General features: G+C 39.1%; 1 protein-coding gene across 1 annotated transcript in view; it reads right to left on the bottom strand.

The window, feature by feature from the left end:
* Positions 1-10749, bottom strand: part of VTCN1 (V-set domain containing T cell activation inhibitor 1) — a 15078-nt gene extending 4329 nt beyond the window's left edge. The window contains 3 exon segments of the mRNA XM_042782056.1: positions 1451-1729; positions 5400-5780; positions 10647-10749. Of these exon segments, the coding sequence (XP_042637990.1) occupies positions 1451-1729; positions 5400-5780; positions 10647-10749 (763 nt within the window).
* Between the last annotated feature and the right edge of the window lie 4994 nt (positions 10750-15743).

Here is a 15743-nt window from a genome sequence, read left to right as displayed (position 1 = left end):
TGAACTTATAGGCCCATTGTCTGCCAACCCTATATATGATCTTGGATACACTCTCCATTTAGACATACCTAATTGTTTAGCTTGTTCACCTATCTATCCGTCCCTATACCCATGTTTGCTTTCACTGACAACTCAGTACTGTATATGCAAAAGGGTTCATATTTGTTGTCTGTACTGCCCATGTACTGAGTTGGTAAATCTTTACAGAAGTAGATTGCACCATCTTCTTTCCACAGAGTGGCTGGTGGGTTTGAATCACCAACCTTCTGGTTAACGGTCAACTGCCTTAGGCACTACACCACCAGAATTTCTTATTCTGAAGCAGGAGAGAATAAATCAGAAGTAAGAAACAAAGAATCCCAATGAAATTTAAGTCCTGGTTCCAGTTTTTCCTGAATCCAAATTTTCTGTATGCTCTCTGTCCTTGATTCTAGTAAACATTACAGTACCTTCTAAATAAGTTATCTTGTTAGTTACACTTATTTGAGTGAGTTTTCTGTAATGAGTAACTAAGCCGTAACTAGTACAGTTACCAATTTGTTCCTCAAGATGGTGGAAGAGTTCTCTTTCATACGTATAATTTTAAGTTAAAATATATAAGCTGCTAAGAATATGACTTATTTAGTTAAATTCAGCAAACATTTACAGGGTACCAGCAGTGTGCAAGGTATTCTACCTGATACTATTCTTGATATAGACAACAGTTCTGAAATATTCCTTCTATTACAGTATCAATCTACGTCTTAGGAGAAATGGTCTTAAAGGTCATAATTCAGTTCATGAAGTTTCTTGGCACTACCTCAAGCCTAGGCTTTGTATGTGCTAAAGCACTGCAGGGAAACAAGGCTGATGGGCCTCTCAGTCCTTGTCTTCACAGCCTGGGAGGCCAGTTCAACCTAGAGCTTTCTGACTAATCCTGGGGCAGTATTAGTGGGATCAGTTGTCAGCCTCATGAGGGTAATAAAACTTAACCACACTCTAGGACCTCCAGTTTTTAGATGCAAAGACCTCCAGTCTTTAGATGCAAAGCATTCTCAAAGTCAGGCTAGATCCAAATCGGTTTTGGTGGGCTTGGGATGTAGACCACCAGCTGAATATATAAAAAATGCCAAGTAATCAGCATTTCCCACTGCTACGCCAACACAGTTCTTAAATCAGACAGGGCCTTTTAATCCTAAAACTACCCTCCAGGAAACTGCTGCCAATCAAAAGGCATACCAGATGAACTCTAATTGCTATCTTTAATCTATATGCCATAAATATTGTTTTATGTTAGGCTTCCCTTTACATAATGCGATTCCAAATGGAATTGTGATCAAGGTCTTGGTGAAGAGAACTTTACTGCTTTTTGTGCCCTAGTACATAATATATCTGGTAAAGAAATTAGATTTTGGTTTAGATTTGATTCTGTTGCCCAATAAATCTGTACAAAAAGTGTGGAAGAACCCACCTGTCACTTTGATATCCCCTGTGGCTTTGGCAATGTCATTCTCAATCATACAAGAGTATGTGTTGTTGATCGTGACGTTATAGAGCACAGACACCACCTTCATGGTCACATTCTCAGAGTTCAGCTCAAAGCTGGTATTGGAGAATTCTGAGAAGTTGGCTCCCTGGTCAACTTGGGATGCCCAGACCACTGTGGGCTGAGGGAACCATCTGGGGGCCTCACACCGCAAGCTCTCTGAACTGGCATTAGAGTCCACATTCACCTCTGGGATGCTGAAGGCTGCAGGGTCAAATGTCAAAAAGAGAAGATAATGAGTTTAGACAGATAAGATGATATAACTTTTAAAATGTTGGATCTTAAAAACAAAAATATTTATTTTCACCATTGAGGTGACTCAGTGCTTCCCCAGGGGGCTCTTTGTGTATAGTCCATTGTGTTGTAAATGCAAATAATGATTTGCTCACTGTACTGCCATGCATCACAACCCTTTGGCCAAGAGAACTCAGGTACCTAAGTTCTAGGTATATTATTATTACAATAGATAATTTTCTAAAGTAAAAGAAGCTCTGGTGATCACAACAAAGTTTATCACTAAGGGCAATTGGGCATTTTCCCAGAGACCTCTGCAATCTCCTAGGTTTTATGTAATTTTCTGACAGGAAGATAAAGTTATAGAGTGGGGAGGAAGGAAGGAGAAGAAAGAAACAGCATTCACTTGTCACCCACAGAAATTCCCACACACAAACCTTGTCATCACAGGGATTTGGCTGCTTGGCATCCAGGAATAGAGACAGGCATTTAATTTCCTCTACTAAGATAATTCTCACTGGGGAGGTAACTGCATTTTGAAATTAAGACTAGCTTTCTGCTATGTCTAGGCAGACAGAGACTTGTGGACTGCTAACTATAAAATGCTTATTATGCTACAAAATCAAACACCAAACACACTGCCGTCAAGTCATATCTGACTCATAGCAACTCCTCCTACAATGACCATTTATTTATTTATTTAGCATCTTGTTTTGCCCAGGATTGTACTGGTGCTGAGTGAGTGATGAAAGAAAAGCCCTAGGGTTGATCTTGATGACCCTGCATTCTAGCAGAGGAGACAAGACTCATGCTTGGAGGAGGCAGAGAACAAGCTCTGGGAGATGATATGGGAAACCAAGTATACATGACAATGAACTACCACTTGTGCAGAGTGTTCTTAATGCCAAGTACTGGGGACTACCCCCCAGACATTATTTTATTTGATCCTTAAAATAGTCTTAGGAATATCTATTATTACCCCCATTTTTTAAAATAAACTTTTTATTTTGGAACAATTTTAGATTAAAGAAAGGTTGTAAGATTGAATACAAAGAGTTCCTATGTATGCATTACCCAGTTTACCCTAATATTTAACATCTGGTGGTGTAGTACCTAAGGCATTTGACTACTAACCAGAAGGCTGGTGGTTCAAACCCAAGAGCCACTCCTCGGAAGGAAGGTTGGGCAATCTACTTCCATAGTAATACCACCTCGGAAACCCAAGGAGGAGGGGTTGTTATGAGTCAGATCCAACTTGACAGCAGTGAGAGAGAGAGAGAGAGAGATGTTAGACAAAACTGAGAAACTGTAATTGGTTCATTACTATTCCTAAACTCCATATTTTATTTGGATTGCACCAGTTTTACACTAATGTCCTTTTTCTGTTTAGGACCCTATCCAAGATGCCACACTGCATTTAGTTGTCATGTCTCCTCAGGCTCCTCTGGTCTGTGATACTTTCTCAGTCTTTGTGTGTTTTTCATGACTTTGACAGTTTTGAAAGGATTGATCAGAACATTTTGTAGAATGTTCCACAATTTGCAAGATATTAACTAGGGTTGTGAGTTTTGGGGAGGAAGACCATAGAGGTGAAGTACCCTTTTTATTACATCATATCGGAGGGCATCTGCTACCAATATGACTTAACACTGATGATATTAACCTTAATTATCTGGCCAAGGTAGTATTTGCCAAGTTTCTTCTTTACTAAGTCTAGCCTACCATCAGACAGTGGACAGGGATACTGAGTTCTCCCTCCTAGAAGGGAAGATATCTACATAAATTATTTTGGGTTCTTCTGTAAGGAAGATTTGTCTCTTCTCCCACATTTATTTATATCATTATCCACTCATATATATTTACTTTATACTTTGAATTATAATTCAGTATTATGTTACTTTGTTGCTCACATTATTCCGGCTTTGCCATTGGAAGCTCTTTCAGTTGGCACCTGTGTGTCTTTGACATGACCCCATTAATTCTCACTTTGTTGTTGTTGCTGTTGTTAGCTGCCATGGTGTTGGCCCCCGACTCAGTGGCACCTCTATGCTCAATGGAATGAAATGCTGCTTGGTCCTGTACCAGCTCCATGATTAGTTATGGACTAGACCATTGTGATCCACAGGGTTTTCATTGGCTGATTCTCAGAAGTAGATTAAACCAAAAAAAAAAAAAAAAAAAAAAAAAAAACCCACTGCCATTGAGTTGATTCCAACTCATAGCAACCTCCATCGGGTTTCCAAGGCTGTAAATCTTTATGGAACTAGATCACCCCATCTTCCTTCTGTTGAGCAGCTGGTGGGTTTGAACCTTCTAGTTAGCAGTCAAATGCCTTACTCACTATGTCACCAGAGCTCCTTAGAAGTAGGTTACCAGGCTTTTATTCCTAGTCTTAGTCTGGAAGTTCCACTGAAACTTGTTAAGTATCATACCAACATACAAGCTTCTCTTGACAGATGGGGAGAGGTTGGCTTGCTCAAGCCACTGCATTTGCCCAGGACTGACTGTAGATCTGTGTAGATTACACTACACATGTTATGAGGAGTCAAGAACCAACTGTGTTGGCCAGCTTAATCTAGGAGACTTTCTGCCTATCCTTTAAGATTCCTCTCAAGTGTTATTTCTCTCTGGGAGCTTTCTTATCCTCTCCCTCCCTATGCTTTGGGATGTGATCCTTCTCTTGCTCTGAATTCCTGAGTCACTCTTTTTATATTATTTCTCTTAAGACGTTTGTTACACTTTACCAATTATTATAGGTAATGACATAGTTTTCTTATATCTACTTTGACCTTCAACTCTGTAGGTTTTACACTATAAGCTCTGCAAGGGGAGGAACAATCATCTTCATTTTATTAATCATCTTTGTATCCCTCACAGTATCTAGCTGATTCTTTTGTATATAAATACAGAAGACATGTGTTGAAGTGGGTTGGTAAGGAAGAGCTGATTTTCTTGGAAGAGGATTAATGAATTGATATATCAATAATTTGTTTTGGTTAGTTCTCTTTGAGCTTCTATTTGAATGGTCTCCACTGTCATGAATCCCTAGAGGTACTTCTTTAGACTTGGGTTAGGGCCTACTTAGCATAGCAAAGTCCCAAGCCAAATTATGAGCTTCTGTTATTAGCAATAGCAGGGGCCTACATAAAGGAAGCTATATTTGTCTTGACAAAATATTTCAGGGACTATACCTCCAAAGAGGCTAGAGCCCAGAACAAAAGATTTTAAGACCTGATATTATTGTTTGTTGTTGTTAGTTGCTGTTGAGTTGATTCTGATTCATGGCAATGCCATGAGTGCATAGTAGAACTGTTCTATAGGGCTTTTAAGGCTGTGACCTTTCAGAAGCAGATTGTCAGGCCTGTCTTCTGAGGTGCCTTTGAGTAGGCTTGAAGTGCCAACCTTACAGCAGGTAGTTAAGCACCTAACTGATTGTGCCACCTAGGGACTCCTCCTAATATTATAGTGGGCTACTTTTGGGGCAAGTGGGATCTTAGACATAAAAGGCAAGGATGGCTGCTAACAGAATTGGGAAGGTCTTTGTCTAGCATATGAATATAACACAATATTTCATCAGCAGTTCCTACTCTTTAGACTCAAATATCTTTTGATGATTTTTCTTTCCCCAACAGTAACTTACCTCCAGTTTTATACTCCAAGTTAGCATTCCCCTTGCCCTTAGAAGTGATGATAAAACATTTGTATGTGCCAGCATCTGTGAGTTGCACGTTTTTCAGCCTCAGAGAGGCATTGCCAACTATCACTTGATCAGTAAACACTGCTGTCCGGCCTCTGAACATTTCATCCTGGTCTGACAGATCATCTTTTCCTTCTTTGAACTCATGGACCAAGCCCATAACACCTTCCTTCAGCCACTGTATCACAATATCAGAAAGTTTGATATCAGGTTCAAAACTGCAGCTCAGGATTCCATCCTCCCCGATGTTCCCAGCTGAGGTAAGAGTGGTGACTGTGATGGAGTGCTTCCCTGCAATTCAGGAAACAAGGATCAATGCCAAGGGAAGTCTTGGAACTTTTCAACCAAACCTTTCATTGATAAAAGTCAATCAGAGACCTCTGTAATTAGAAATTTAGAAGAACAGGAGAGACATAAAAAAAAAAAAATAAGAGCTAAGAAGCGCAGGAAAACAACAATTTTAATGTCTACAACATATCTGCCATATGCAATTCCTTTTGTGAGATGCAGCAAGAGGAGAAACACATTGGAATTGGGGGTTGAAGATGAAAGTTCAAGTACTTGGCTTTGTCACTTGATAGCTTTGTGACATTGAATAAGTCATGTGACCTCTCTGAATTTTAGAAAAATGGAGGTAATGATATCTGTCTTACCTACCATAAGGGGTTCTTGTGAGGGTCAAGTCAAATGGATGTGAACTTGATTTGCAAACTGGAATTATGCATATGAGGTATTATTTTCAGTTTACCAGAAGCCGCACAAAAGTGAAACCTCATGTTAACTAAATGTGGCTAGTAATTTGAAGTGCTATTTTAAAGTCTTGTTACTTTCATGGTCATTTGAATGATGGAACAATTAAGGATAGAGAAGATTAGTGACTTGATCAAGGTTTTAGTGCTAGCTATGACATAATGAGGAATGGTACTTAATGGAATTGATTTTGGCCTAAGATAAAACTCATTATTACCTCTTCTCCAAACATAGTACCAGTAGAATTATTAATTATGATACTGACTTTATCCAATTGTCCAAACTATAGCCCACTATTCAAGGAAGGAGTGATCAGCTGTTCTTTGTACAAAGAGGCTGCTGACTCTGGACACCTATGTTATTGTTGGGTGCCGTTAAGTCAATTTTTGACTCACAGCAACCCATGTGACAGAGTAGAACCACCCCATAGGGTTTTCTTGGCTGTAATCTTTATGGAAGCAGATCACCAGGTCTTTCTCCTATGGAGATGACGACTGGATTTGAAATGCCAGCCTTTTCGTTGGCATTTAACTGTTGTGCTACCAGGGCTCCTTGAGGTTGGCTAGAGGGGTAATTTAATTAATTGAATCTTCTTGAGAGGTTTCCTCTGTGGTTGGGATGTGCAACTAAAGAGAGGATGAGCCTTCTAGCCCAAAAGGAGAGTGGGGCAGGCATAAGGAGTTGTTGGGGAGAGACCATGAGAGAGAAAGATGGAGTCACCCATCCTCCAAGCTGTCTTGAATCCTGAGGGTGCTCAGGTCTAGTTCTTGTCACAATCTTTGCATTTTCTTTCAACAAACATTATATATTAAAATGGCCTTATATATTAAGCCTCTCTTCCTTACAGACAGAAAAGCCTAATATGAAAGATCCTGAGCACTTCTTAACTAGACTTTTAAGCTTCTTCATTGGTATTCCTGCCTCTCATTTTTGCCTCCATCCAATCCATTTTATGGGGATTAATCTTACAGGTAGATCTTAAAGTATAATGTGAACATCTCTTTCTTCTAATCACAAATCTTCCAAGAGGTGGGGAATAAAGTTCATACTGCCCAGCAAGGCCTTCAAAGATAAATACTGCATGGCACATAGTGAATGCTCAATATGTATTAGCTCATATGGCTACTTTCCCAGTCTCATCTCCTACTAGATCTTTGCATAGTCCATATTGTCTATCTATATAAAATGATTTCTTGATTTTCTGCCTTCAGTAAGGAAAAACATAAGCAAAGCATACTTGTTATTTTTCAAATATAAGAGGAAAACATTATAAACATAAATGTATCTTTGGCATCTCTCCTCTTTCAGCCTATCAGGGAGCGTTCTCTTTTCCCTAATTGGCTCCTAAGCCTTTATAAAATAGGTAAGGGTAATGGGTGAATGACAGACTGGAGAATCTAAGCTAGATGGATTTTCATTGGAAAGAACAAGAGAAGAAAAACTATAGCTAGAAAAAGAGGCAGAGGAGACAAAAACATGTACATAGCCTGTGTTAGGAAGCTATTTAAAAGGCTTTAGAGCATGGGAGAAGAAAAGAATCTGGGAGCAGCTGCCATACATGGCCATTCATGTGGAAGATTCAAGAGAGAAATGAAGAAAAAAGATAATACAAAGTTCTGCTGTGCATGATGAATGCAACACACCCTTGTCCTTGCCTTGGCATTTTCTTGAAAACTACTTTGAAGATTGCTTTTTAATTATTTTTACGTGACTTACTGATATCCAAGGCATCTCAGGCTAGTACAAATCATACAGTTACACTCTGCACCTTAACATCCTGTTCATCCTGACCTAAAATTTAGAATTCCCTCCTTTCCTTTATCATTGGTTACCCAAATTATACTGACATTCAAGACTGTTTAGATGCTAGCCCTTCCATGAAACCTTTTTTGGATCAAGATTGGTAGATTCTTTCCCTATTCTCCCTTAATGAATGCAGTACTGGAGGCACTCACTTGTTTATACCAAGAAACTTGGATGATAGCTACCTGGCCAATCAGTTGGAAGAGATCTGCATATGTGCCCATTCCAAAGAAAGGTGATTCAACAGAATGTGGCAATCACTGAACCATATCATTAATATCACACACAAGATTCTGCTGAAGATAATATAAAAATGGTTGCAGCAGCACATCGACAGGAACTGCCAGAAATTCAAGTCAGATTCAGAAAAGGATGTGGGACAAGGGATATTATTGCTGATGTAAGATGGATCTTGGCTGAAAGCAAAGACTGTGCAAAGGTGTTGTACTGTGTGGATCCTAACAGGACATTGTGAAGAATGGGAATTCTAGAATAATTAAGTGTACTCATCAGGGACTTGTACAGTTCTAACAGAACAAGAGGATATTGTGTGGTTTGAAATCAAGAAAAGTGTGCATCAAGATTATGTCCTTTCACATACTTTTTCAATCTGTATGCTGAGCAAATAATCCAAGAAGTTGAACTATATGCAGAAGAATTTACCATCAGGATTGGAGGAAGACTCACTAACAACCTTCAATATGCAGGTGACACAACTTTGCTTGCTGAAAGTAAAGAAGACTTGAAGCATTTACCGAAGAAGATCAAAGACTATAGCCTTCGGTGTGGATTATACCTCAGCTAATAAACATAACCATTCTTCCTTCTCTCCTAATCCTTCCTCCCTTCTGAACTTTGTCCTTGGGCAGATGCTGCCCTTTTGACCTTGAATGGTTGATTGTTCTAAGAAGTGTCTACCTTTCTAGAGTAATTGTTCATCTTGTAGACCTGTCTATTGTTTGACTGAAAATTCAGCTATGGGAGTGAGTTCAGTTCCATATATGAAGGAGGACCTAGGACCATAGTCTTGGTGGTTCCAATAGTCTTTATCTGACCAATAAGTTTAGTCTTTTTATGATTTTCAGTTTTGTTCCATGTACCAGTGAGCTCTGGTAGCATAGTGGCTAAAAGCACTTGACTGCTAACCAGAAGGCTGGCGGTTCAAACCCACCAGCCACTCCTCAGAAGGAAGATTGGGCAATCCTACTTCTGTAGTGATACTGCCTCAGAAACCCAAGGAGGCGTCGCTATGAGTCGGGGTCGACTCGACGGCAAACAGCAACAACAACAACAACAACAATAAACATACTAACAACTGGACCAATAAACAACATCATGGTAAATGGAGAAAAGACTGACGTTGTCAAAGATCTCATTTCACTTGGATCCACAATCAACACCCATGGAAGTAGCAGTCAAAGAAATCAAACGACATATTGCATTGGGCACATCTGCTGCAAAAGACCTCTTTAAAATGTTAAAGAGCAAAGATGTCACTTTGAAGACTAAGATGTGCCTGATTCAAGCCTGGTATTCCAATAGCATCGTATGCAAGTGTAAGCTGGACAGCGAATAAGGAAGGCCACAAAATTGATGCATTTGATTTGTGGTGTTGGGGAAGAATATTGAATATACTGTGGACTGCTAGAAGAAAGAACAAATCTGTCTTGTACTGTCAGAATGCTCTTTAGAAGCAAGAATGGTGAAACTTTGTATCTCATAGTTTGGTCGTGTTGTTAGACAGGACCAGTCCCTGGAGAAAAGGATCAAAGTATCATGCTGGGTAAAGTAGAAGGTCAGTGAAAAAGGAGAAGATCCTTAACAAGATGATGATGCAGTGTCTGCGACGATGGGCTGGAGCATGTGAGGGTGACACAGGACCAGGCAGTGTTTTGTTCTGTTGTACATAGAATTGCTATGAGTTGAAACTGACAGCACCTAACGACAACAAAAACACTTTGCTTTGCCTTTATTATAATAGAGGTATCTGTCTGTCTTGTGTCTAATCTATCTCTGGCACTAATTTGTTAGCTTTTCAAGGACAGAGCTATCTAAATCATATCTGTAATTCCTATTACTAGGACTATGCCTATTCCTGTGTGTATTTCTGCAGAGAAAATTTAACTTTTATTATGTGTCGACTGAATGAATGAATGCATGGAAATAAATAAAGGTCAGGGCACTGTTTGAAATAATGGTTCTATCCAAAATGATTGTAGGAGTAAGAAACATTTGAAAGGATTATCACACCTAAAAGTTTGGAGAAATGTGAACCAGCACAAGAGAGGGCAATAAAAATACACAAGGATTCTCAATAAAATCATGGAGCAAATGTAACTATGTTAAAGCAAGGATAAATTTGATTGAAGTTTATAAAGTGCCATTAAAGTTAAATTGAAAAATTACTTTTTGGAAAAAATACACGATCAGACAGTTTATAGAGAGAATGAAGTGGTAATGACATATCTTATTTCAGTAATTGTGCTACTGAATTAATTTTAATGTATTGGCCTTGAGCTTACAGGTAGAAAATCAGTTGAAATATCTCCTACAGAACGTAATGATTAAAAGGAGGAAGCTGTGTAGCCACAGGGACCTGCTGCAAGCTCTAGCCCATTTAAGGTTTCATTAATGATGTGGCAGATAGAATCAGTATAATGTTGATTAAATTCCTCCCCCACAATATCAAACCAAGTGGAGGAATAAAAGCCAGTGAGAACAACCATGAGGATATAGACATTTCTTCACACCTGAGAAGCACTCAATAGATACTTATTAAGTGAATAAATGAAAGTTAAAAATGATCAAATAATATTTAACTTGAAGGTAACAGCATATATGCATGTAATAATCACAGATATTACCTTTTCTTAAAAAAAAAAAAACAAAAAACTTTTATTGTGATTTGGGTAAACTTACAGAGCAAACTGGTTTTCCATTCAACAATTTACACACAATTTACAATTTTGTTTCATGTCATTGATTGTGGTCCCCTCAATATAACATGATTTGTCTCACATTTTCCCTGTTTCTCATTTCCATTCTTCCTTCTCTCCTAATCCTTCCTCCCTTCTGAACTTTGTCCTTGGGCAGATGCTGCCCTTTTGACCTTGAATGGTTGATTGTTCTAAGAAGTGTCTACCTTTCTAGAGTTATTGTTCATCTTGTAGACCTGTCTATTGTTTGACTGAAAATTCAGCTATGGGAGTGAGTTCAGTTCCATATCTGAAGGATGACCTAGGACCATAGTCTTGGTGGTTCCAATAGTCTTTATCTGACCAATAAGTTTAGTCTTTTTATGATTTTCAGTTTTGTTCCATATTTTTCTCCCACTCTGTTCAAAACCAAGCCAAACCCACTGCCATTGAGTCGACTCCAACTCATAGTGACCCCCACTGTGTTTCTGAGGCAGTATATCTCTACGGAAGTAGATTGCCCAGTCTTGCTTCTGCGGAGTGGCTAGTGGATTTGAACCACCAACCCTGTAGTTAGCAGGCAGATGCCTTAGGCATTGTGCTACCAGAGCTCCTTCCACTCTGTCCAGGACCTTCTAATGTGATCCCTTTCAGAGCAGTTGATAGTGGTAGACATGTACCATCTAGTTCTTCTGGTTTTACAGTCATGGATGCTGAGATTTTAATGGTTCATTAGTTCTTTGGACTAATTGTTTCCATGTGACTTTTATTTTTTTCACTCTTCTTTGCTCTGAACAGGAGAAACCAATAGTTGCACCTTAGATGGCCACTTGCAAGCTTTTAAGACTCACCAAAGTCTTTACTCACCAAAGTAAGATGTAGAACACTGTCTTTGTGCACAATGTTGTGCCAATTGACCATGATGTCCCCCAAGACTATGATCCCAAGTGTCCAGGGCAAGTTACTCACTCTCTCAGGGTTTTTGGTTATGGCTAAGAGGTTCTCATAACTTTGCCCCCTAAAACCTTTACTTTATTCATGGATTTATTAACAGCATATGTAAATACATATGAAGAAATAGCCTCTGACAAACTTACACCTATTGGTGGTTATAGTTCCATTGTCTTTCCCACACCTGCTCAGCTTGCTTATCTATCTGTGTCTCCACTCATAGATTATTGTTATTACTGTTATTGTAGGATTGTATATGAATTAGTATTTACCTCTGAATCAACTTGATGGCAGTGGGTTTTTTTTGGTCTGTTACCTTTAACTCTTGTATTCCTCCCAGTGTTTTCCTCTCCTTGATCATTTTGTGCTTACTTCCTCCTTTATTGTACATTGCCTTCTCCTTTACCCAAGAAAATATGTGTCTACCCTCTAATTAGTGTTTTACTTTCTCTTTCCCTTCTACTGCTGACAGTCATCAAAGAATATTCCTTTTTGTGTGAAAACCTTCTCTGGACTTTTAACAATAGTGATCTCATACAATATTTGTCCTTCTGTGATTGACTAATTTCATTCAGCATAATGTCCTCCAGGTTCATCCATGTTATAAGATGTTTCACAGATTCATTGTTCTCCTTTAACTGCATAGTATTCTATTGTGTGTATGTACCATAGTTTGTCCATTCCTCTGTTGATGGAAATTTAGGTTGTTTCTATATTTTTGCTACTATGAATGGTGCTGCAATGAACAGCATATATCTGTTTGCATCATGGCTTTTATTTCTCTAGGATATATACCTAGTAGTGGGATTGCTAGATCGTATGGTATGTCTATTTCCAGCTTTTTAAGGCTACACCATATCATTTTCTACACTGGTTGCACTATTGTGCAGTCTCACCAGCAGTGTGTAAAGGTTCCAGTCTCTCCAAACTCTTGCTAGCATTTTTTTTTTTAAACTTTGGTATTATTGCTGGAGTGACATGATATTTCATTGCTGTTTTGATTTGCATCTCTCTAATGGTAGCAAAGTGCCTAAGGCACCTGACTGTTAACCTGAAGGCTGGCGGGTCAAACCCACCAGCCACTCCTCGAAAGGAAGATGGGGCAATCTACTTCTGTAGTGATACTGCCTCGGAAACCCAAGGAGGGGTCACTATGAGTTGGGTCTGATTCCATGGCACATAACAACAACAACAACAATGGCTAATGATCATGAACAATAAATACAACTTTTTGTTAAAGACAATCTCTATTCAAACTTGCAAACACATATTGGCTCAAGGACCTATGGTCTAAGAAATGCTTTCTGACCTGATAGAATTCTCCAGACCTAACAACTACCCACTGCTCCTGTGTGAATTGCTGAGACAAAGGGTAAAATGGTCTCCCCACCTGCAGCAAAGAAGAGTGATGAAAACCAAAGGTGATGGAAACAACTAGTCTAAAAGACTAGTGGACCATGTTCCCAGGCTCCATGACCTTGAGACCAGAACTAGATGGTGCCCATCTACCACTGCTGATCACTCTGAAAGGGTTTACAATAGGAGGTCCTAGATAGAGCAGGACCAAAACTCAAAATTATAAAAAAGACCAGATTTACTGGTCTGCTAGAGACTGGTGGATCTCCAGAGACTATAGCCCTTAGACACTCTTTAAGCCTGAAATTAAACTCACTCCCTGTGGCTCAACTTTCAGCCAAACAATAGACAGACCCATATACGTTATACAATAACACCGGGAGGTACACACTCCTTAGAACAACCAATCATAGGAGATCAAAAGGACAGCATTTGCCCAGGGATAAAGCTAAAAAGGCAGTAAGGAATAGGAAAGAAGGACAAATTGAAATGGTGAATACAGGGAGGAAGTGGGAAGAGTGCTGTGACATTGTGGGGATTGCAGTGAATGTCACAAAACAACATGTGTATGAATTATTGAATGGAAAACCAATTTGCTCTGTAAACTTTCACCCAAATCACAATAAAAAGTTTAAAAAGGAAGACTTCCAGTAAGATGGCAGAATAGGCAGACAAGCTCCACAGACCCTCTTCAACAAAGAAAAGATAAATCAATTGACAGAGATACAGAAGATAATCCTGCAGTCCTGAGTTTTGAAAGGAAGTATACAGAAGTGGATTAGGCACCAACTAGTGGAAAAACCTGAACGAAAACAGTGAGTATGGAGATGATCAGAGCAGTGGACTGCCAGCTACTCTGACAGAACCAACAGTCTGAATATTTCCAAGTTGTGTTGGGACCTGAGAATTGACCTAAAGATAGGCCCTGGTCACCATAGGCTGCAGGGACAACTGCGTAGGTGGCCTATGACTAGGAAGGGAAACACCAAGGAGAGAGACAACCTGAGTTGTGGACTTTCGGCTATCTGGAGAGCACCATTTTGATTGTTTACACATGGTGGCCATTGTGGATATTTAAAGTGACCCATGGTGACTGTATTTGTATGGTCTTTTGTTGGATTCTCTAGTGCCCAAAAGAATCAAGAATGGCTTTAGACATTAGCAAACATTTTGAGGGAAGAAGGCAAAAGTTTTTGATGAAAAAGTTTACTACACTGCAGGCTACAATAGTCCTTTTCAGTTGCTTAATAGAAATAATGAAGTGTGGTTGATTCAGAGAAATGAACCGCCCCCCCCAGAAAAAGAATGAGAGCATGAAGAAAGTTCTATTGCCAGAGGCAAACTTCTGTTTACTCTAGACATCAACACTGCTTATCTTCTGCCTGAGAGTACTACTACAAAGTGAGCTTGTTTCCATTGTGCCTTTTTGATGCTTGGAACTTCATCTAGATGCACAGTATGATGGGACAGTATTCTCTAAATATATGTATTAGTCATCTGTATGTCTATGAGGATGCAGGAAAATATCATGTTGCTTCCCCCTTATTTGCTTTACCAAAATTGTATTGTCTTTTCTCTACTTGGATATGTGTCAGCTGGATGTAAGTTACCCTTCCAGATACTATCAATAAAAATTTTAAATATTAGGAAAAAAAATTCAGTGACATTCACTACATTTTGAAGGTTTACAATTGGTAGCCATTTTGGATATTTAAAGTGACTGAGGGTGCAACCATTTTGATTGTTTAGAAGCAGTGGCCATTTTGGATATTTAAAATGACAGAGGGCACAGCCATTTTGAATGTTTATAAGTGGTGGCCTTTTGGATTTTAAAGTGACAGCATTTGCATTCAGATTTCAGGGACCTAAGAATAGGCCAAGAATTTTCCAAGGATGTCAGGGACATATAGGAGGCAGACACAGAAAGGAGACAGGTAGTGAGTGTGTAAGTACTTCCAACTAGTGAATAGAGGAGCACAGCACAGTACCCTGCTTACATAGATTACACACAAAGAAAACGAAAATCATGGGCAAGTCACTCCAACATAAAATAACCAATTGAATATAAACACAAAAATGTCACAATGCCTCAGAGACAACAGAGCATCACAGTCCACACACAGGCGCAATGTAAAGCAGGAGAAACAAGGGACCAGGATACAGACCCAAAACACATCCCTGAGAAGACGCAACATTGGAACTCCCTGATAAGGGATTAGAAAGAATTGTATTTAGGTACCTTCACAAATTGAGAGGCAGACCAAGGAAAACACTGACAAAATGGAGGAAAACACAGAGAAAATCCTACAACAATTTCAAAAGACAATACAAGAACAAAATGACAAAATAAATGAAAAATTAGAAATGATACAAAATCTGCACACAGAAATCCAGAAGATTAATACTAAATTTTCAGAAATACATAACTCATTCAATGGGCAGAGGAGTAGAATTGAATCAGTGGAAGACAGAATTAGTGAGATTGAAGGCAAATACCTCAATACTTCTTTGA

Source organism: Orycteropus afer, unplaced genomic scaffold (assembly GCF_000298275.1).
Source record: "Orycteropus afer afer isolate SDZICR_OR568_19922 unplaced genomic scaffold, OryAfe1.0 scaffold00010, whole genome shotgun sequence".
NCBI lineage: Eukaryota > Metazoa > Chordata > Mammalia > Tubulidentata > Orycteropodidae > Orycteropus > Orycteropus afer.
This window is presented reverse-complemented; position numbering and strand designations above follow the sequence as displayed.